Raw genomic sequence first — 24,197 nt, 5'->3', positions numbered from 1 at the left:
CCTGGCCTGGCCGGCTGGGGCCCAGAACCCACCACTGGCGGCTCCTGATGCTGGCTTTCATCCCCAGAACTGGACCCTTGTCCCTGAGTTCCCAGTTGCAGTTGGCAACTTTGAATCCTGTGGATCCCCACATCCCAGTACAAGCTCCCCAAGGCCATTACTCCATCTTGCCTAGGCTTATGCCTCTGCAGCGCCCTCTCCAGGGCTGGACTTTTGGATATTTAGCCTCTGTCTTCGAAGCAGGAAAATAAGATGGAGAACATTTCAATGTTAGTCTCTACCTGTCCCCATCCCAGAGCCCTGGTGGCGCAGTGGTTAAGAGCTCGGCTGCTGACCAAAAGGTCAGCAGCTCGAATCCACCAGCCGCTCCCTGGAAACCCAATGGGGCAGTTCTACTCTGTCCTATAGGGTCACTATGAGTCAGAATCGACTCAATAGTAGTGGAGTTTTTCGGTTTACCTGCATCCCTAGTAGTTCACAATTTAGCAGAGGAACAAGCACAAATAACAGCTACAAGGACCATAAAAAGGGGCCAGGAATAGTGTTCACGGAGAAGGAAAATCATGACATGTGACATCTGCGAACAGGGCTTCCAGGTGATAAACACAGAGCAGAGGCATGGAGATGGAAGATGGAAGTACAGCGGAGGCCATGGGGAAGTCAGTCTGGAAGGGTAAACTGAGTCCTGACTGTGGACGGCACTGGAGATAGGCTAGGGAACTAGGTCTTTATTCGGGTTTATGAGCAGAAGCAGAACTCTAAGAGAACATTTTTAACAAGCACATTCTCACTTTCATTTGCTGGTGTTGGGTGCCCTTGGTGTCAAGCATTAAACTAACCACACTTAAAAGAGCTGGGAGTTAGTGGTCTGACTGAGACTGGAGGGACCTCAGTGGTCATGGCCCCCAGACCTTCTGTTGGCCCAGGACAGGAACCATTCCCGAAGCCAACTCTTCAGACATGGATTGGACTGGACAATGGATTGGAGAGGGATGCTGGTGAGGAGTGAGCTTCTTGGATCGGGTGGACACTTGAGATTATGTTGGCTAGAGGGGAGATGAGAGGGTGGAGGGGGTTAGAAGCTGGTGAAATGGACATGAAAAGAGAGAGTGGACGGAGAGAGCAGGCTGTCTCATCAGGGGGAGAGTAATTGGGAGTGTGTAGCAAGGTGTATATGGTTTTTGTGTGAGAGACTGAATTGATTTGTAAACTTTCACTTAAAGCACAATAAAAATTATTTTTAAAAAAAGAGCTGGGAGTAACAACACCGGAGATTTTTCCCAGAAGATGCGCTTGTTGAGGAAGTATCCACACTACTAGGGAATTTCTCCAACCAGTTGTCATTGAACCTTCTGAGCTGCAAAAGCATGAACAGGTGCCTTAGAAAGCCATTCTCTTGAGACCAGCCAAGTCATTGACACTACAGGCTCCCAGGCTGGATCCCTGATGACAGAATGTACTTCCCAGCACTGGGACTCAACACCAGGTCTCAACACAAAGGGGATCATGTCCCTAAGTCTTGCTCCTGCCCCTCCTCCACCACCTGTTTATGTCTATAAATTACTCATCAACTTCTCTTCCCCACTTCCCGATATGCAAAACAAAGGTCACTACTGTGGAGCCCCAGGGCCGAACCGACAAAAAGTCTAAAGGAACACTAAACATGTCTTTAGGCCAATTAACTGGAATGTCCTGTGATACCATAGCCCTAAACCTCAACCAAGGAATCAAATCCCATGAGGTGTTTTGTTATACATAAACAGTCTCAACAGCTACTCTTTGTTGTTGTTGTAAATATATCACACAACTTTTGCCAGTTCAAATTTTCACAGGTGCACAACTTATTGACAACAATTACAATAATTGGCTGTGCAATACTACCCTTAATCAATGTACTTTTTCCATCACCATTAACCCCACTTTCCTCCTCCATCCCGCCCATGATAACAACTAATAAACTTTGGTCTATACACATTTGCCTTTTGTTGTCTTTTTATGTGAGTGAGGTCATATAATCTTTGTCCTTTTGTGGCTGCCTTATTTCACTCAACTCGGCTGCTAACCAAAAGGTCAGCAGTTCAAATCCACTAGCCACTCCTTGAAAACCCTATGTGGCAGTTCTATTCCATCCTATAGGGTTGCTATGAGTCAGAATCAACCTGAGGACAATGGGTTTGGTTTTTTTTTTTTTTTTTTCTTTCTGACCAAGGTAGAAGTTAAGTGAATCACCCAAGGCCATACAAATTGTTAGCAACAGAATGGGGACCAAAACCTAGAGCTTTGGGCTGTTAGCCCAGGACTCAACCATACACTAAAACCGAGAAAATTAGCAGGAGTGTGAAGCCACCTTCTTGGGGGTCAGCTCAGAGTCAGCACTCAGTCTAATAGCCCCAAGTCTTGCTCTCTGAGAACACAGCTGGCTTAGCTGCTAGCCCTTTACCTCTTAGCAAATACTTTCTAGACAGACACTGACCAATTCTCACGAGATTCTTATAAAACAGAGGCAGCTGTTAGGATCCTCATTTTACAGTAGGAAGAGCCTCACTGCCGTTAGCCAATTGCCCAACGTTTCAGCAGTGAGTCAGTGTCACTCTGAAATAGAGCCGGCCAGCCAACTGGTCTCCTAAATCAGCCATGAAAACACGCAGGGGCCCGAGTATCTGTGGCTCCTCAAATGAAGCAGTGCCGCGGCCCCAAGCTCTTCCCACCTAGCTCCGTGGGGCTTTCTCCCTCCCTCCATTCAGTTCTCTACTCAAACATCACCTCCTGAGAGGGACCCTCCCTACCGTCTTCATCTTCTTCAGGTGTCTTCACAGTCCCATCATGGCCTGAGGTTATACTACGCACCTATTCGTAGCCTTGTTTATGACTGTCTCCCCAATAGAATGGGAGCTCCCTGAGGGCAGGAGCTGTGCCATGTTCACCTCTGCATCGCCAGGGCCAAGAACAGTGCCTGACACCCTGTAAGTACTCAGTAAATATTTGCGGAGAAGATGAATGAATGGATGAATACTTGTCTTTCCTAGTCCCTTTGTGTTTGTTTCTGACAGGAATCTGGACCTCCAAGTTACCTGACACCCCCTGGAGGATGAGGCCTGTCCCCCTGTGCCCTTTGCCCCCTAAAACCAAACCAAATCTGTTGCCCTCCAGTTGGTTCCAACTCATGGTGACCCCATGTGTTACAGAGTAGAACTGCTCCGTTGGGTTTTCTTGGCTGTAATCCTTACAGAAGCAGAATTTCAGGACTCTCTTCCACAGTGTCTCTGGGTAGATTCCAATCGTCAACCTTTTTTACGTTAGTCAAGTGCAAATCATGTGTACCACCCAGGGACCCTCTCTACCGCCCTAGGAAAATCCTATCACATCCCAGATTCTAGTGCCTAAAATTTGAAGAAACCACACCCACACTTGAACTTTGGGCTCAGGAGTTCTATATGCTGCTACAGTCCCTAAACTTCACCAACTTCAGAATTTTTCACCCAGCCCAACTCCCCCATTGCTCACCCCTCCCCAAACCTCCACGCCTGTCTCTGAACTTGCCTCCTCTACCTCTAACCCCAAGCGCTGTCCTACAAACAGACACCCACTCCCGCCACCCTTGTTACTCCATTCCTAGCCCAGCTCTACCCTGCCCGTCTCTACTCTGCTCTTGTTTTGATCCCTTGACCCCCTCCACTTATACCAGAAACTAATTCCTCTGCATCCGTGAGATTCTGTGGATTGAAGTGGCTATAATATTAATTGCAAACTGAGCTAAATTCTGCTTAAGAATATGTGTCAAGTGTCAAAATGTATATGATCGATTAAAAAATTCTTTTAACTAGCCATCATGGCTGCTCAGCTAGCACTCTTGTTAGGAAAGGATTGTTGGATACAAACCCAACGTAGTCAATCATAGGGGTTTTCACAGCAAAGAGAGCAGAGAGTCAGTGTGTGCAGTGTGACCTGGCATGGAATGACACTACTCTCTATGGTCCCTGTTATAATTTCCTCCTATTCACCCCATTGGTGAGGGAGGGATTCCCAATCTAGAGTTATGGGGATGGTCAACCACTCAACAACCACACACACAACACTAAACCAAAAAAAAAAAACCCGTTGTCGTCGAGTCAATTCCAACTCATCATGACCCTACAGGACAGAGTAGAACTGCCCCATGGGGTTTCCAAGGAGCACCTGGTGGGTTCAAACTGCCAGCCTTCTGGTTAGCAGCCACAGCTCTGAACCACTAGGCCACTAGGGTCCACACGACACTAGACAGATAAAATTGATGGAGGTTATCAGTCCATGTACTCACAGCCTGGGGAAGGAAGATGCCACACACCTCACAGCGCCACACAGGGGCCATACTTGAGACCAGACAGAGCAACTAGGGGCTGTGGGAGGCAGACTTGATATTAACAAGAGGGTGAGGTGCCCCCTTGATCCTGTGGCAGGATGTGATTGGCTGTTGGAATTTTCCTGGGGCTGGCAAGAAACTGTAACATACTACTCAGGGATGAGCAGGAACTGTGCCTGGTCCCTTCGATAAGGTGAATTGCTTGGTTTCCAACACCCAGCCTGTTATGGATTGAATTGTGTCCGCAAAAAATATCTGTTAACTTGGCTAGGTCATGATTCCCAGTATTATATGATTGTCTACCATTCTATCATCTGATGTGATTTCCCTGTGTATTGTAAATCCCTATCACTATGAAGTTATTTATATTGATGAGATCTACAAGATTAGATAGTGTCTTAAGCCAATTGCTTTTGAGATGTAAAAGAGAGAAGCAAGCAGAGAGACATGGGGACCCCGTACCATGAAGAAAGCAGCACCAGGAGCAGAGCTCCACCCGGGGTTCCTGCGCAGAGAAGCTCCTAGTCCAGGGGAAGATTGATGACGTGGACCTTCCTCCAAAGCAGACAGAGAAAGCCTTCCCCTGGAGATGGCGCCCTGCATTTGGACTTCCAGCCTACTAGACCGTGAGAAAATTAATTTCTTTTTGTTAAAACCATCCACTTGTGGTATTTGTGTTATAGTTGCACTAGATAACTAAGACACACCCATTGCTGTGGAGTCGATTCTGACTCACAGTGACCCTACAGGACAGAGCAGAACTGCCCCGTAGGGTTTCCAAGGCTGTAAATCTTTAAAGAAGCAGATATGCCACATCTTTCTCCTGCAGAGTGGCTGGTGTGTTGGAACAACCAACCTCTCAGTCAGCAAGCAGAGCGCTTCACCACCGCACCACCAGGACTCCATTGTTTGGCTAGGGGGCCTTATTCATGGGAGCCGACGGGGAGCGGAACTTGCAGTTAGGCTGTTTGAGGCCCTTCTTATTTCACCAGATGTCAGGGCAGCACATAACACTTAGCCTTGGTTTTACACCTTACATTACAGTCTCCAGCACCTCTTACCTGAAGGCACTGAGATCTTTCACCTGCCCTTTCCTAAGCCAGTCATAGCCAAGGAGATGCAAAAACAATCAACTGTTATGGACTGAATTATGTCCCCTCGAAAATGTGTGCCAACTTGGTTAGGCCATGATTCCCAGTATTGTGTGATTGTCCTCCATTTTGTCATCTGATGTGATTTCCCTATGCGTTGTAAATCCTACCTCTATGATGTTAATGAGACAGGATTACAGGAAGTTATGTTAATGAGTCAGGACTCAATCTACAAGATTAGGTTGTATCTTGAGTCAATCTCTTTTGAGATACAAAAGAGAGAAGCTGGCAGAGAGATGGGGGACCTCATATCACCAAGAAAGTAGTGCCAGAAGCACAGCGTGTCCTTTGGACCCAGGGTCCCTGCATGGAGAAGTTCCTAGACCAAGGGAAGATTGATGACAAGGACCCTCCTCCAGAGTTGACATAGAGAGAAACCTTCCCCTGGAGCTGATGCCCTAAATTCAGACTTCTAGCCTCCTAGACTGTGAGAGAATAAACTTCTGCTTGTTAAAGCCATCCACATGTGATATTTCTGTTACAGAAGCTCTAGATGACAAAGACAGTGATAAATAGTGCGCAACTCTGTTCTTGTCTGCTATGTGCAAGCAAATCTCAAAAACCTGGAGGGGTGCCTTCAAAGGAGATTCTGGGAATTCGTGGCCATCTCTTTCCATTCCCAGAGATGTCACCAACAGCACTTCGCCAGCTCTCTCCAGGGCCTGGAGTCCACTCCCTGAATCCCCAGCTGCTGGCTGAGTCTGCTCCAAACTGGCAGAGGAGCTGGAACTCCAGAGCTGCCCCGCCTGCCTCTAAGTATCATCACGCCTAGAAAGACTTTCCTTGACCAAGTTCACTTCTTCTCAAGGACACTGCACATTCCCCTTTGGAGACCAGAACCCCACCATGTTCCCGTGGAACCAGAGTCTCTCCCAGCCCCATTGGACCATTGCTGAGGCCTCAGCATGCCGTGTAACTCTACTCATCCACATTTATGACAGAAAAAAGGGCTTTTTCTGTCCTGTGGACCCTGCAGGATAGAACATCAGTCACATCGTGACAAATGCTTGTGGCCAGCTTTCAGAGAAGATTCAGCCACAAAGTTGCAATGAACAGTTTTTGTTTTGCTTGCCCAGCATCATTCCTAACTGTTTCAGTGGGAGTCCCAGAGTTTCCTTTGGGGAACTACCCTTCCTCCATTGTCAGCCTCGGAGATTTGGCTGGTAGTGGCCCCACCACTTAGGCCAGAGGTGAGCATGGCCCAGGCTTGTCCAAGTCACAAATTACATTCCCCAAGCCACAGTGATTGGTTCAGAGATGGGCACATGTTATGCATTAATTGGTGTCCCCCAAAAATATCTGTCAACTTGGCTAGGCCATGATTCCCAGGATTGCATGGTTGTCCGCCATTCTGTCATTTGATGTGATTTTGCTATGAGTTGTAATCCAATTTCTATGATGTTAATGAGGCAGGATTAGAGGCAGTTATGTTAATGAGTCAGGACTCAGTCTACAAGATTAGGTTCTGTCCTAAATCAATCCCTTTTGAGTTATAAAAGACACAAGTGAGCAGAGAGACAGGGGAACGCTTACCACTAAGAAATTAAAGTGGGGAGAAAAACGCATCATTTGGACCTGAGGTTCCTGCGCTGAAAAGCTCCTAGATCAGGGGAAGATTGATGACAAGGACCTTTCCCCAGAGCTGACAGAGAGAGAAAGCCTTTCCCTGGAGCTGGCACACTGAATTAGAACTTCTAACCTCCTTGACTGTGAGAGAATAAACTTCTCTTTGTTAAAGCCATCCACTTGTGGTATTTCTGCTGTAGCAGCACTAGGTAACTAAGATAGCACAGGAAGAAATTGGTTCAATCACAGCCAATTCCAGAACTTTCTCTGAAATTATTAGGAAAAAGCAACTCTCTTCCCAATGGGATTGCTGAACTGGTAGAAACAAAAGTTTGGAGCTGCGGGCAGCCTGCCTGCTCTGTGTGTGAAGACCCTCCCTGAGGGGGAAAAAAAAACACAGAGAAAGTACAGTCAAGAGATGAGAGAGAGAAACTGAGTCCTGATGATATTATTTGAGCACAAGGATCCAGCTGTGCCTGAAATCAATACTTCTGGATTTTTTAACTACGTGAGCAAACAAATAACTGTGCTTGAAACCGTTTGAGCTGAGTGTCTGTCACTTGCATTGCAGAGTCCTAGCTGACACAATAAAACAAGAGGAACCCTGAACAGCAGATGGGCCCAAATGCCAAAGAAGATTGCACTAAAAGAAGCACCCAGAAAAAAAGAAAATCTAAAGCACTCTCGGCTTTGGTATAGAAGGCCCTTCACAGTCTGGTTTGCTCACCCTTCTCCGTCCCATGAGACAGCTACACCTACACCCAACACCTAGCAGTTTCCAGCATGTGTCTTCGTTCATATCAAAGCTCTTCTCCCTCACGCCCCCACTGGGCTTCTCTATACACATTCTGCTGGGTTTATTTTTAATGTATTCTCTCCTCTATCAGATTTGAAAGGATCTGAAGAAGAGGGGTTGGATTTTATTTATATCTCAATTATTATTTACTGACCCATAGTAGGTACTTAATATTTGTTGGATAGATTGGATGGAAGGAAGGATGAATGGATGAATAGAAGGAAGGAAGGAAGGAGGAAGAGAAGAGACAGGAAGAGGGAGGGAGGGAGAGAAGGAGGGAAAGAAACCACACATGCAGAGCAGCCCTCTACTTCAAGCAGACCAGGTGGGTTTGTCCATTCTACTCCATATACCCAAACCCCCGTTTCTAACAGCCATGAGGATAAACAACACATATCAATGAGCCCCAAGACTGAGTGACTCGGTGCACAACATGTTTTCTGGAGACTGCATTGTCTAGCAATTCTCTGTATTAGAACTCCGGCCCATTGATGTTTATTCTAAGCGCTCCTATCTGAGATTCTACGTTACAAAACATGGTGATTGCTCTTTGCCCAATGGCTTTTGATTTTGCACCTCCTTGTCAGAAATGGGACCTGGCTCCCCTTAATGAAACACAACTTTCCTTACAATCCTCTCAATAAAGTCTGGTCTGATTCTCACTTCCCCATTGGGCTGGGAGGAGAGTCAGCATTGTGCTTACTGCCCACTGCCATATCCTGGCCAACCCAGAGGCTCCGTATCACCTCTTTTTCCAAATATTTTCCGTCTCAACCTCCGGGACACATCCTGGCTTCCTTAGGACCACCTCATCATTTTCCAGAAGTCAAGGGTCAGCCTCTGCTTAGAGGTTTTTTAGCACAATGGAACTAACACCGCCAAGTCCCAAGCCATCCCCATGATGGGCTGTGGATTGGACCTTTGTGATCCACAGTGTTTTCATTGGCTGATTTTTAGGAGTAGATCTCCAGGCCTTTCTTCCTAGTCTGTCTTAGTCTGGAAGCTCACTGAAACCTGTTCAGCACCACAGCAGCACGCAAGCCTCCACTGACAGATGGGTGGTGGCTGCACGTGAAGTACGTTGGCCAGGAATGAAACCCAGGTCTCCTGCATGAAAGGCGAGAATTCTCCTACAGAAGCACCATTGCCTAGTTCTGCATCTGCCCTGCTGGTCACGTGAATGACCTGTAGAAGGCACACTATTCTGAAGCATTTTGGGCTTTTAAAGCTGCTCCTTCCAGTTTTTCCTGAGACGACCACATTTTACCATCCTTCCCTTTTCTAAAGTTGTGCCATAGCCTCACAACTCTGGGAGGGCTTTCTGCCCCAGACAGACGTGCCAGGTGACTCAGGGACTAAGCCTGCAGGAGTATCCAGGTTTTTATTCAACTCAAATACCTACAGAATGTCTGCTGAATGCCAGCCATCGAGCCAGTACCAAGGATCGAGAGACAAATGAGGCAGACATTGTCCTTTTGTAGCTCGCATTTGCGACCTGTTTCTAATCCACATATGATGGATGGTGCCTTCGAGCCATGCACTCCCTCCATTGTTGCCAGGACTGCTCAGAGTTTCTGAGGGACAGGGAAGAGAAAGTACAAACAATTGTCCTCTTGACAGCTAGGACCCCAGAATCTGTATCTCTGATGTATATGTGATCAATAAAAGTGACAGAATCTCCTAATATGTGTACATTTTTCATGACAGCATAACACCTACTCTGCACCTGCTGCAGGCTGGCGTGGCGTGTAGTAAGTACATACAATAGATGCTTGTCGTTTTGGAGTTGCCCTGCATCTGAACCTTCTCCCTGTTGCTGTTGTTGTTAGCTGACATGGAGTCTATACGATGACCAATCCATCTCACCCAGGGTCTCCCACATCTCCGCTGGCCTCCACTTCACCTCCTGTAGCAAGTGATTCTGCCTGATGACGGGTCCAAAGCAAGAGAGTCGGACAATGTTCTGCTGGGATCCGGGAGGTTTTCACAGGCTGATTTTCAGAAGTAGACTCCAGGCCTTTCTTCCTAGTCTGTCTTAGTCTGGAGTTCTGCTGCAAACTGTCCACCACGGGTGACCCCTTCCCTAATTATCCCTCTGAATGAGATCTGGTGGCTGGCCGAAGCTGCCTCCCACTCCAGAAGCTGTAAAAGCTTCTATTGCAGTTAACGCATAAACAGGAGTAACACAGTCTTAACTAGTCAGATGGAGCAGTCTCCGTCTTCGAACTGGGAGTTAGTGATGTAAAGGACCAGGGGCAGAGATGAATCTGTTTTAGAGGAGGCCCCAGAAACTGCAGCAGCAGCCTCCAGATTCCAGAGACAGCAATGGCCCCAGGATCCTGCAGCAGCGGGCACTTTCCCTGAAGAGGATTCCGGTGGCTTTTGGCCGTGGTCCTGATTGTTACCTGGCCTCCCCTGCTCCTGCCCGTTTTTTTAGCTTGGTTCTCTAGCCTTCTGGGAGATTCTGTGAGTTACCTACGTACCATCCTTTGCATAAATTCCTCTTCTGAGATCAATCAGTTCATTTCTGTTCCTTGGAACTAAGACCAGTGACTGATTACAGTGCATAAAATGTTTAGGGAAATAAATTTATAAATGAGTTTATTTATTATTCAGATTCGGTCTGCACTCATGCAGTGGAAACACCTGTCTTGAACTGTGATGGTTAATGTCATATGTCAGCTGTGCTAGGCTGTGATTTTCAGTGGTTTGCAGACACTGGACTGGCTGTTCTTACATAACGTAATGTAATGTAATCACTTTCCACGATGTGACCAGTCAATCAGTTGAAAGGGAAGTTTCCTTGGAGGTGTGGCCTGCCTCCAGTATGTAAAGCTGGCAAAGCTCATTCTCTCTCAACCCTGCACTCTTCTCATTGCCTGACCACTGGTTCCTGGCATGCGAGCCTGCAGAAGTCTCCAGTCTGCCGCCTGACCTGCAGGTTTTGGATTCACCAGCCTTCACAATCCCATGAGTCAGCAGAGGCCTCGAACCAGCTGCCTGACCTATGGGTTTGGGACTTAAAGCCCCAACAATTGCGTAAGCCATTTCCTTGCAGTAAATCTCTCTGTATTCGTATATACATACATCTCACCAGGAGCCCTGGTGGCACAGTGGTTAAGGGCTACAGTGAATTGCAGCGGCTAACCAAAAGGCTAGCAGTTTGAATCCACCAGCCGCTCCTTGGAAACCCTATGGGGCAGTCCACCTTGTCCTATAGGGTTGCTATGGGTCAGAATCGACCCAACAGCAATGGAAATTTTTTTTTTTTTAATGTCTCACTGGTTTTGGTTCACTAGAGAACCCAGACTAAGACATGAACTGAGACAGTTTTTTTTTATTATTATTACTATTATTAATTTCATATGAGGTAACTATTCATACATTCACTAATCTGTCAGATTAAGGAGTTCTGTCTAGACCTTGCTGGAGGTACTATATAAGAGGCATGGTATGCTAATATTATTTAACTTAATTCATTAGCTCAATTTATTATTTATTGTGAATTAAATTATTTTACCATTTGCACTTCACAACAACCCACGGGTACAAGTAGGTGCAAATCATTAGCCTCACTGCCTTGTAGATAATGGTGAGCGAGGCCAAGCAATCCCACCAAGATGGCACAGTTGGTACATTACATCTTGGACTCAAGTCTCAGCACCAGGACTTTAAGGTCAGTGTTTGCTCCACTATATCAAGCAGTTTTGGGTTCTAAACCCAATGACGTTGTCTGAATTCTTGAGGCCCTATGCTTTCAGAGTCCTCTAGCTCTTCACCCCACACCCTGACCAGCCTCTTTATTTCTGGTTTAACCTTTTGCCCCAGACTGATGCCCTGGGCATTCTGGGCTTTTACTCTGTGAAAGTCTGCAGACTCTGCCCCCAGACATGTGTTGGTTTGAATGCTTTAACAGTATCATGCTGTGCATGTGTGTACACATACATGTACATACATGAACATGTGTGCATATCTTTACATTTGCATGTACACATGTGTATGTGTATACATGCACATGGAGATTGTAATTTTTATCTTTCCTCCTCATTTTCTGCTCATGTTGTCCACACCAGTATGTGGAAGGGGCGGAAGAAAAGTTAATGGGATTGCACAGGAAATAGCACAACAGCCACATTTCTGCCCTGTGGGAGGGCTGTTTGCAGTTCGGAACCCAGTGGAGGAACCAGTCTTCCTGTCAAAGTGAGTTCCCACAAGAGTGAAATATGGAGACAATGTTAGCTACTTGTGTTGTCATCTAATTGTTGATATTGTTGCAAGGAATGAAATGAAAAGAATCCAGCTAAGTGCCAGGCATGCACTCAGTAGTACTCAAAAAAACGTTGGCCTTCCTTCACTAAGGTAATACTCCAAGCCGAAAAAATACTTAGTACAAAGCTGCTTGTTGTCACATAACTTACAAAAACAAAATATGGGAAGCAACCTAAATGTCCACAATGAGAGAATGATTTTCATACTATGCATCTATTAAATGTGATAGCAAAAAAAATAAATATATAACAGTTCTGGAAACTATGGAGTACCATAGATAAAAGATTTATCTTGAAAAAAAGGGGAGGCAAAATGCAAAGCAAAACTGTATGTAAGCTATGTTTACAAGTATGTAAAAATACATGTATGAAAAAAGGTAGAAACGAAGTCACCAAATGAAAACTCCTAACTTTATCAGTAAATCTCAAAACCCCTAACCCAAAAATCTTGCAGCCAGATGTGTTTGGCATCCAGAATTGTTTGGATATTAGCATATCTTGAATATTGTATAGCACCTCCAGCAAAGTCTAGAACAGACCCCTTAATGGACCCATCGGTGATTCAGTAGTGAACGCACGAAGAGTTACCCTAAGTGGAAAAATCAAGACTGTAAATAGTGTCTCTGTTCAGGTCTCCTCCAGGTGAGTACAGATCAAGTCTGAGTTTGCCATCAAATGAAAAATTTTTCATTTATCAGCACTTTGGGGATTTTGGTATTACAGATAAGCGATCGTAGACCTATAGTACTTAAAAATATTAACCACCATGTTGGTTCTGCAAAAAGGAAAATATTAAAAGTTTCAAACACAGAACCCAACAGGGGTAGTGTGATCATCAGCTCTACCCGCGTTCACCAAGTATACCCACAATGGCAGCAGCCATTCTCAATGCTTTGCCATTAGTCGCATTTTGAATTCGGACCCAGGAAACCTTAACTCGTTCTTGTTTTCCTTTGTACTTATGCTATCACCTAGGCTTCCTGGCCTCTTTCTAAACATCTTACACCACTCTTGGACGAAAGGCTAAGGATTACAACATCTAAACATGACTTAAGAATGGCCTCTTGCCCTGCTTTTTGCCATCCAGTAAATACAAGATAATGATTAAATGTACAGACTGTGCCCATAATACCCTTCCCATTCCTGGCCTCATGCCTGGTTTTTGTAGTCGGTGGTCAAAGTCCCCTGAAGGTGACCTCAGGAAACCGGATGCAGAGACTGAGCCTGAGGGAGGGGCCAGAGTCCAGGCACAAATTTTAGGCACCAACAGCACCAAAGGAGCTTACTGTTGACTCATTCTATTAGGAATGTTATATCTATGCCCCCTCCTCAACCCACCCCCATTTTTCTGCCATGAGAGTGTTTGGGTACCTTTGACATTTGGCTGTTTGACATTTAAGTTTATATAATGAGCTGGTTTTTAAGCTTTATTCTCCCTCAGCATTTTCTCAGTTTCAAACATACGTTTTTTTCAAACTTTCACTTTCCACCCAAGACTCTTAAATCACCTCCAAAGGGAACTACATTGTCTACGATACTGATACAGTCTCTGTTTACTGCCACCATGATTACATTTCTGGGTTAACACATTCCCACCCCATCAGCTATCTGGCACCAAAAATAAATTCTTGAAACTGCTTTTCTATGTGTATGGTTGGGGTTACAGGGACAGTTTGTGGCAGAGGCAATGGGACAACTTGTGGCCAAACATGTTTCCCCCTCATACAAAAATGGATGCAAGGCATTGGTTTCAATATCCCTCTAACTAACAGAAATATAAATAGTCATAGCTCTGCATTCTGCCTTTTTTAAAGGGAACGCGTTTTTGAAAAATGAGTGGTTAGAAACTGATGAAAGGCTCTGTGTTATGGACTGAACTGTGTCTCCCCAAAATATATGTTGTAAATCCTAAACCCTATACCGGTGGTTGGAGCCCTGGTGGTGCAATGGTTAAGAGCTTGGCTACTAACCAAAAGGTTGGCAGTTCAAATTCACCTTGGAAATCCTGAGGGGCAATTCTACTCTGTCCTATAGGGTTCCTATGAGTCAGAATCGACTTGTTGGCAATGGTATACCTGTGGTTATAATCCCATTTGGGAATGGGTTTTCTTTGTTATGTCAATAAGGCAGGATTAGTATAGTAGGATGTGCCTTAAATCAATCTCTTTTGAGATATAAAAAAGCAGATTAAGCAACCCGGATGGTGAAAGATAGAAGCCATGGCACATGAAGATCTCCAAGGAGCCAAGGAACAGAAGCTGAAAAGAGACAAGGACCTTCCCCCAGAGCTGACAGAGAGAGAAAGCCTTCCCCTAGAGCCAGCACCCTGAATTTGAACTTCTTACCTCCTAAACCGTGACAGAATAAATTTCTTTTTGTTAAAGCCACCCAGTTGAGGTATTTCTGTTGCAGCAGCACCAGATAGCTAGGACACTCTGTTATACACTAAACTCATTACTTGGGTAAGTTACTCAGCCTCCCAGAATCTCAAGTTCTGCATTTGTAAAATGGGGGTATTAATAACTCTTCGAAGTAAGTATTGTGAGGCTGAAACAAAATAATGTTTGTAAAGCACTTAGGTAGATGCCTGGTAAAAAGACACTGAAGGGGGCAGAGAGGCAAAGAAGAATGGTGGTTGGTATTACCAGTACTACAACTATGATGGATTGAATTGTGTTGAAATATCTGCTGAAGACCTAGCCCCTAGTAGGTCCTCAACATTTATTTCAATGGCTATGACCCTGTTCAGAAATAGAGCTTTTTTGTTGTTGTGTTAATGAGGTCATACCAGAGTAGGGTGGGTCCTAATCCTAATCCCTTCTGAGTGGTGTCTTATAAACACAGCAGAACAGACATGGACATGCAGGAGGAGACACCAGTAAAGATGGAGGTAGATGCACCTACAAGCAGCAAAGGAACCCAAGGAACCCGGGCAGTCACCAGAAACTAGGCGAAAGGCCCACAGAGGGAATCAACACGGCCAAGATCCTGATTTGGAATTTTAGCCTCCAGAACCATAAGAAAATAAATTTCTGTTCTTTAAAGTCACCCACTTTCTGGTATTTTGTCATGGCAACCCAAGAAAATAAGATAACCACTACTATCCATCGGGTCTAAGAGAAATCCACAGAAGATCGATTTTACATAAATCCTGAGCCTGGGATAAGTCCTACTTCTTACCATTGCAGAATTCCTCCTAGAGTTGGTAGGATTCAAACATAGGTAAGATCCAAGTGGAGAAAGGTGAAACCCAAATGCCAGCTAAGAGGGATGCTCACTCGTTCTCTCCAGAGAACCCCAGAAAGACTTAGGAATTGACGACACCTTAGAAGATAGGGAGGCATCATGGAACCAAAAGCAGGGAACCAGGTTGAGACTGTGTATAAAAGAAGCAGGTACATCTCCCTATACTCAAGTCCATATCACTATGTGGCCAATCAAGGCAACAACCCCTCTGCAATTTATAGGAGACAGAAGGTTTGTTCTCTGGAGAAATTCAACCAATGGAGTGCCTGCTTCCTGGGTACCAGGCACAGGGGTGGGGGTGGGGGACAAAAAACAGGATAATTAAATATAAATTTAAAAATTGAACGATGATATATATACCCCAGCTTCTTCCTTCCTCAAAATATAAGCAGTTAGGCTTATATTCCCACAGGAAGGAAGATGGAGAATTCTTCTTTAAGAAAACTAAAAGCAGTAGGGAAAGGACAAAATACTGACATTTTGAAGTTCTCCCCCCTACCAAAAAAAGTGAGCTCAGCCTCCAATGACTCCGTAGCAAACCCCCCATCCTAAACCACTCTCCCAGCTCCCCCCACACACAGAAAGAGAAAGCTTCCATTTGATTTTTTTGTGCTTTACTTTTAAATATGAACAGACATTCAAAAACCACCAAACATTTCAGTAAAGCCTCTACAGTAAAAGACAGAAACTAAAATAAAGAGAAAGAAGAAACAGAGGAAGTAGAAACAGTGCAAGGAAAAGTTTTTTTTTTTAAAAAGAATATTCCTCAGAGAGATTACATAAAAATATGGCGTACATTACATGTGAATAAAAAGGCTATTATAAAAAGGAATGATCATAAAATAAGAAAGATCTTAGAAATGAAAAATTAGACAGCAGAAGGTTGGAAGATAAAACAGATGGACAAAAGGAGAGGGATGAAAACAAAGTTAGAGAAATGGATGCCCTGTTTTCAAAGTTCACATCCACTTAACAGGTGATTCAGAGAAAGAACAAAGAAGAGAGTGAACATGGACTTATCAAGGAAATAATATGAGAAAATTTCTTAAAACTAAAGGGTATATTTCCAGATTAAAAGGGTCCACTGAATCAAGGCTCAATGTTTGCAGTCACACACACATCACTGTGAAATATCAAAATGTTAAGAGGAAATCCTAGAAATTTCTAGAGAGAAAAAAAACATTAGAAGGACAACAGACTTTTAACAGCCATATAAGCATATAGAAGACGATGGAGCAATGTTTCCAAAATCCTGAAGGAAAATGATTTTCCACCTAGAATTCTATAACTAAATGCATTAGCTTCCTATGACTGCTGCATATAGCCACAAATTCTGTGGCTTAAAACAACACAAATGTATTATCTTACAGTTCTAGAAATCAAAAGTACAAAATGGGTTTCACTGACCCCAAATCAAGGTCAGGCTCACTTCAGAAGCTTTGGGAGAGGACCTGCCTCCTTGCCTTTTCCAGCCTCTAGAGGCTGTCTGGAAACCCTGGTGGCATAATGGTTAACAGCTCCAGCTGCTAACCAAAATGTTAACAGTTCAAATCCACCAGACACTCCTTGGAAACCTCACTATGAGCTGGAATCGACTTAACAGCAACAGGTTTGGTTTTGGTTCAGAGGCCGTCTGCATTCCCTGGCTTGTGGTTGCTTCCTCCATCATCAGAGTACATCACTCCAAGCTCTGCTCTTGTCATCACATCTCCTCCCTCTAACTCCCATCCTCCTGCCATATATATATATTCATGTTTACTTATTTATTCATTAAAAAAAAACACCATTGCCGTCAAGTAGATTCCAACTCATAGCAATTGTATAGGACAGAGTAGAACTGATCGACATGATCTCCAAGGACTGGCTAATGGGTTCTAACTGCTGATGTTTTGTATAGCAGCCAGGTTCTTAACCACTGCACCACCAGGGCTTTGCCCTCTTTTTTTTTTTTTAGGACCCACTTGAATAATCCAAGATAATCACCCCACCTCAAGAGCTTTAACTTAATCACACCTGAAAGGTCCCCATTACCATGTAAGGTTACAGCCACAGGTTCCAGAGATTAGGACATGGACATTTTAGGGGGTGAGGGTGGTCGATGGGACATCATTGAGCTCACCACACCAAGTGAATAAAAATATTTCTAACATTCAAGCCCTCAAAAATTTACTTCCCAGGCACCTTTTCTTAGCAAGCTACTGAAGGATGTGCTCCATCAAAATAAGAGAATCAGCCAAGAAAGAGGACAATATGGGATGAAGGAAGAATAGCTCCAACGTGGGAGAGTCAAAGGGAATTGCTGGAATGGGGGCAAGCACCTGGACAATAGTTGGGCAGCAGGTCTGGAGAACATGTGTAGGATGATGGAAATGAGGACAGTTGGAAGGAAAATAGAAGTGGTAGATTCTCTAATGCATTAGATCACGTGAATGGTGGTCCTGAAAGGCTGTTAGCAAAAGATACTCAATTAATTAAGCAAATGGGAAAAGGAGTGAATTATTAACTTGAGGAAAGACAGAAGCTTATAAAAAAGGAGGTGTAATTGTATCATACAATTTGGCTCGGCAGGGAACAATGTTTTTATGGACATAATAATGTGAACTCTCAACATGGATTTATCCAAAAATTGTGATAACACTCTGTTGAGAGATTATAGAGAAGGGAAGAATATGATAAAGAAGTTAGGTATAAATGTTAAATCTGCATGTGACAGAATAGGAAATTAGTCAATAATGTCTAACATCGAGAAATCAAGAAGGAGCAGTATAACTACATTATGTAAAAATATAGAGGGGGAATAAGAAGAAACCACCACTCGTCTGTCACTTTGTCGTACTGTGGGGGCTTGCATGTTGCTGTAATGCTGGAAGCTATGCCACCCGTATTTCAAACACCAGCAGGGTCACCCATGGTGGAAAGGTTTTGTCCGAGCTTCCAGACTAATACAGACTAGGAAGAAGGGTCTGGCGATCTGGTTCTAAAAAGGTGGCCAATGAAAATCTTATGAATAGCAGTAGAACGTTGTCTGATATAACCCCGAAGATGAGCATCTCCAGTTGGAAGGTACTCAAAATATGACATACCACAGACTGCCAGAAAAACGAGCAAGTCTGTCTTGGAAGAAGTGCAGCCAGAATGTTCCTTAGAAGCAAGGATGGCAAGACTTTGTCTCATGTACTTTGGACATATTATCAGGAGGGACCAGTCCCTGGGGAAGGACATCATGCTTGGAAAAAGTAGGTCAGCAAAAAAGAGGAAGATTCTCAACAAGATGGATTGACACAGGGGCTGCAACAATGGGCTCAAAGATAGCAATGATTGTGAGGATGGCACAGGACCGGGCAGTGCTTTGTTTTGTTGTACATAGGTTCACTACGAGTCAGAACCAACTCGGTGGCACCTAACAGCTACATAACAATGAGAAGAAACAGCTAAAAACATAAAAATGGGGAGCTCCAGGGAGCGAGACTGAAGGGTAGAGGAGGTGAAGCAAAATTTTCGTTTTTCATTATGAATACTTTTTTTAAAATACAATTTGACTTTAATACTTCAGACACTTTAAAACTATTATTTGACTTTGTTAACTATTTGCAAGTAAAAATAGAATTTCATTGAAAAAGGATACATGAAAATTTGCAAAGGATATAAAGAGACAATTCAAATAAAAAGAAATGCAGATGATCCTTAAATGAATAAAAAGATGTTTGACCTTATTCAAAATAGGAGCAATGCAAATTAAAACTATGTTGAGAAACTACTTTTCATTTATCAAATTCTTAAAAATCCAAAATTTTATAACACCCTCTGTTGGTGAGGCTGTGTAGAAACCGTCACTCTCTTATATGGTTTGCAGGAGTGAACAACGAGTCAACCCGTATGGAGAAGAACCTGGCAATATCTACTAAGACTTTGGACGCATTTCTCATTGACTCAGCAATCTGTCTCCTAAAAATGTAACCCTCAGATACACCTGCACACGTATGAAGTGGCACATGTATCAGGTTATTCATTACAACGTTGTAACTGCAAAAGATCAGAAACAATCCAAATGTCCATCAAGATAGGGGCCTGGTTAAATAAATTACGATTCAGCCACTTAGTAGACAATATTAATTTTCTCCATGAATAAAGACAAAAGAGCCTATGTAATTTTACAACCAGTTTCCAGGCCCTACCAAGCACAGAGGACTGTATCTGAAGACTTCTGGCTGCAGACTAACTGAAGTATGAGCAGAAGAGGAACCTTGCCCCTTTCAAAACATCAGAAACAAAGCCAGAGAGGCAGTGAGGCCATGTCAGATTTAATGTTAGTCCTAAATCCAAATTCCAACGTGGCCACTTCTCACTAACTCTGACACTACAGGCTTTGGTTCCTCGTCTCTTAAGTGAAGATAAAATTCCCTACCTTGAAGAGTTCTTGTGAAGATTAAGTAGGGTTGTGTATGTGACTCAGGAGGACCTGGGTGGTGCAAACGGTGAACGCACTCAGCCGGTAACCAACAGATTGGAGGTTTGAGTCCACCCAGAAGTGCCTCAGAAGAAAGGCCTGGCGATCTACTTCCAACAAACCAGGTACTGAAAACCCTAGGAAGCACAGTTCTACTTTGACACACATGGAGTAATCAACAAAGAGAAGTTATTATTAGCAGCAGACAGGATGAAAGAATTCCGTTTCCAGGATTGCATTCACTGTAGGAGGAAAGTCATCTTGGAAATTCCAAGGTAAGAATCCAAAGTCACTGCTCTCAAGAAAAGAATAGAAGGAATTTCCCTTCAGGACCAGGCAGTTCTGGAAGTCAGGCAGATACGTACACCAGCTTCTCATTGCTGCCACCGCTTCTGAGGGCTGGCAGAGCGATCTTCTCTAAGTATCTGGCAATGTCTACTGAGACTTTGGACGCATTTCTCATTGACTCATCAATCCGTCTCCTAAAAATGTAACCCCCAGACACTCCTGCACACCTGGGAAATGGCACATGTATCAGGTTAATCACTGCAACATCGTAACAGCAAAAGATTAGACACTGGTTAAATAAATTATGGTTCAGTCACTTAGTAGACAATATTTATTTTCTCCATGAATAAAGACAAAAGAACCTTCATAATTTTACTACCAGCTTCCAGGCCTGCCAAAGCACAGAGGACTGGCAGAGAGACCACCCCTAAGTATTCTAGATCAGCAGGGTTGGAAGGAACCTGAACCCAAAAGCCTTGTTTTTAGGGGTGAGTATTACTAGGCCCAAAAAGCCTCAATGGCGCAGTGGTTAAGCACTCAATTGCTACCCAAAAGGTCAGTGGTTTGAACCCACCAGCCACCCTGCGGAAGAAAGACGTGGCAGCCTGCTTCTATAAAGATTGACCAAAACCACTGCTGCCAAGTCGACTCTCTGTAAAGATTACAGCCTTGAAAACCCTAGGGGGCAGTTCTACTCCGTCCTATAAGGTTGTTATGAGTTAGAATCAACTCCATGGCAGTGGGTTTGTATCCCAAGGCCCAGAGAAGACCAGTGATTTTCTCAAGGAAGCACAGCCAGGGATCCTATTCCATAGCCAAGCTGAACCACCAACAAAACTGCTAATCAGGTATACCTTTAATGATAGCAGCTTTCCAGTGATTCAAAACAGAAAGAATAAACCCAGAAGAGGCCCAGGCGTTGAGCTCAGTTGACTTCTCATGCACTCCTGAAACGGGCTGAGTACGTGACCAATACTGGTGAAGTAAATGGCGCGTTTATCTGTCAACTCATTTTCATGGCTTGTCTGTGTTTTGCCTTCTACATACTTCCTGTGGAATGAAGCCCCAAACTTAGTGGCCGTTTATATTGCAGTAAAAACAAAGATTTTTACAATGTGCCAATCTCTGCTCCGGCAGTGAACAGGTATCTAACGTTGGGTTTCCGTTTCCTCATCTGCCACCAGCCACCTTTATCGCACTGTTGCAAAATCAGATCAGATGACTGTGTCTCTCTGGCACAAAGCAGGTACTACCCCTGCAGACCACAACGTCCCCTTGCGTTGTCTGCATGTGGGACCTGGTCAGTCCCACAACTCAAGCCTGCTCTTTGAATTCCAAACAAAGATTCTCCCAAAGCATCTCAAAAAATAGAAAAATAAGATACTTGCAATGATATTTGCCTAGGTTAATTGTTTGTCATTTCTTCAGCTGGAAGCGAAAGTTAAGAAGAAGTTTGTTAAGAAGAATTGAAATGGATTTTTTGTTTGTTTGTTATTTTCAAGTTCCCAAAATGCCTCCCTCATTCCCTTTGCCCTTGGGGACTGATTCCCACCTTGGCCAGGCTGATATGGAGAACACTGGATCCAGCTGTATTCACTGGGTTACTGATCCCCCCTAGTCCTACCCTCAGGGACTTGCACACAGCAAACACTCAATAAAACCAAAAACCAAAACCAGTGCCGTCGAGTCGATTCCGACTCATAGCAACCCTATAGGACAGAGTAGAACTGCCACATAGAGTTTCCAAGGAGTGCTTGGCGGAATCGAACTGCCGACCCTTTGGTTAGCAGCTGTAGCACTTAATCGCTACGCCACTAGGGTTTCCAACACTCAATAAATGACTCCTAAAACCTGAACCCATTGCTGTCAAGTCGATTCCAAGTCATAGCGACCCTATAGGACAGAGCAGAACCGCCCCATGTGTTTCTAAGGAGTGGCTGTTGGATTGGAACTGCTGACCTTTTGGTTAGTAGCCAAGCTCTTAACTGTTGAGCCACCAAATAGCTGAACCAGAATGAGGCGTTGGTAGTTCAATGATAGAATTCTCACCTCCCATGCGGGAGACCCAGGTTCAATCCCAGCCAACACACCTTATGTGCAGCTACCACCATCTGTCAGTGGAGCCTTGAGTGTTGCTATGATGCTGAATAGATTTCAGTAGAACTTCCAGACTAAGACAGACTAGGAAGAAAGACTTGGCAATATACTTCTGAGAATCAGCTAGTGAAAACCCTTCGGATCACAACAGTCCAACTGGGCAGTGTTTCGTTCCATTGTGCACAGGGTTACCATGAGTCAGGGCCAACTCAACGGCAACAAGCTAAACCAAGCAGAACCAGGTGAAGAATTTAAAAAAAGACATATGGAGCATCTACTATATGCTAGACACTGCGTAAGGCCCTTTTCCCTTTCAAATTTAATTCTCCCAGCAATCCCGAGAGGTGCTCATCATTGTCCCCATCTTACAGAGGGCAGAACAGAAGCTCAGAGAGTTAAGTGACTTGCTTCCAGTCACGAGTTAGGAATTGGCTAACTGGGATGGAACCCAGGTCTCCTGACTCTGGGTTTTCCCACCGTGAGATCACGCATTGGTTGTGTCTATAGGCTCCTGGCTTCTCAGGCACCTGTGTAACTGCTCCTCAGTCCCTTGCCACCCACCCCCTGCACACACACCTGACCCACTGACATTGTAACAACCCTACAGGGCAGAGTAGAACTGTCTGATAGGGTTTCCAAGGCTGTAGTATTTATGGAAGCAGACTGCCACATCTGTGGAGTCGCCGGTGGGCTCGAACCTCCGGCCTTTAGGTTAGCAACACAGCACTTTAACCACTGCACCACCAGGGCTTCTTGTACACATACAGAAGCTCGTAATCTTTAGCAAGTCGTTTGACAACTCAAAAGAGGGGCCACATCCTTAGACTTTACCTCCTATAGATGAACAAAGACAACATTGTGTTTCCAACACATTAGTCAGACTTCGCAGAAAAAAAACAAAAAATGCACGACTTAAGTAAATTTTCCATCCTCTGGAACAAAGCCCTATAAAGGAAGACTCACTGTCAAATGAATTTTGCTTTTAAATGATGCTAATCTTTTTTTTTTAATCTCTTTTTCAGTGTGGCCTAAATCCTAAAATCTAGCATTCTATGGCTTTCTTTCCTGTCTTTTAAGTAGACGCACGAAGCTTAAGAGATACAAAAACGCAGCAGCTTGGGCTATCACACCCACCCAGACTTTCCTTGCAACTTGCACCCAATCTGACTCTGGTCCAGGGCCTTCTGACCTGAAATAGTTGCTGGCCGCAGCAAGCACCACGCGGTGGCAGGAGAATTCCTGGATGTCCACACACAAGATGACGTCTGTGAGAGCGTTTTCCATTCGGAGGGTCTCCAAACCATTCTGAAGCATTAAGGAGAGTCCGGTGTCATCAAATTTTACCTTATCCTCATTTAAGATTTCTACCAGGTCCCCCCTTTTCCTGGTGGCCTCATCTGCAGAAGGGGCCAGAGGCCCTTCCAAACTCTTCTCTACCACGTCACCCATGGTCCAGGCGCCCCCTTGTCCTGCCATCAACATGCAGACTGAAGGAGCAGCCAAGTCTCAGTCAGGTCACATTGCAGCAGCGAGCGGATTTCCTGTGCTGGGTCTCCACTTATCACCAGCTGTCACACACCCAACAGGAAGTCTCGCACTTTCTCATCTGCTGCTACAAACACCAGCCACTTCTATTCTTCTCCTTTCTGTGAATTATCATGGGGGCAGAACCTGCTTTGAGAGGGGGCACAGGAGGAGGCTCTGGGAGAGAAGGGTGGCTTCTCAGAATCTGATACCAGTGCCATGGGGTTATTTCTGTCTATCGCCCCACTTCACATCCGTGAGCAGGAAGTCTCTGGTTCTGGTTATTACGTTTGCAATCCCAGTGATTCTAGAACCGAAGTTGTCCAAGGTGCAATGGGGACAGGCTGCAATTCTCCCTTCCCTCCTCTGAGGAGTCTGAGGCCCCATAATCAGCCTCCACTCAATCCCTTGGGGACCTTGGAAACCCATTTAATCTCTGGCATTCCTTATTTCTATCAGCACTACACAACTTCTG

At 44.5% G+C, this 24,197-nt stretch overlaps 1 protein-coding gene across 3 annotated transcripts in view; it reads right to left on the bottom strand.

Moving 5' to 3' along the window:
• KLHL6 (kelch like family member 6) overlaps positions 1-23,909 on the bottom strand; it is a 70,539-nt gene extending 46,630 nt beyond the window's left edge. For 2 of the 3 annotated variants that reach the window (XR_010321066.1, XM_003412879.4), the window contains exon 1: positions 23,388-23,909. Coding sequence is in view for 1 of the 3 variants with exons in the window: in XM_003412879.4 (XP_003412927.1) it covers positions 23,388-23,680 (293 nt within the window). In the remaining 2 variants the exon portion in view is untranslated. Of the gene's footprint in view, positions 1-4,801; positions 5,433-23,387 lie in introns of those variants that run through there. The other variant, XM_064279496.1, reaches the window with a different exon arrangement.
• Between the last annotated feature and the right edge of the window lie 288 nt (positions 23,910-24,197).

This window comes from Loxodonta africana, chromosome 1, assembly GCF_030014295.1.
Source record: "Loxodonta africana isolate mLoxAfr1 chromosome 1, mLoxAfr1.hap2, whole genome shotgun sequence".
Lineage (NCBI taxonomy): Eukaryota > Metazoa > Chordata > Mammalia > Proboscidea > Elephantidae > Loxodonta > Loxodonta africana.
This window is presented reverse-complemented; position numbering and strand designations above follow the sequence as displayed.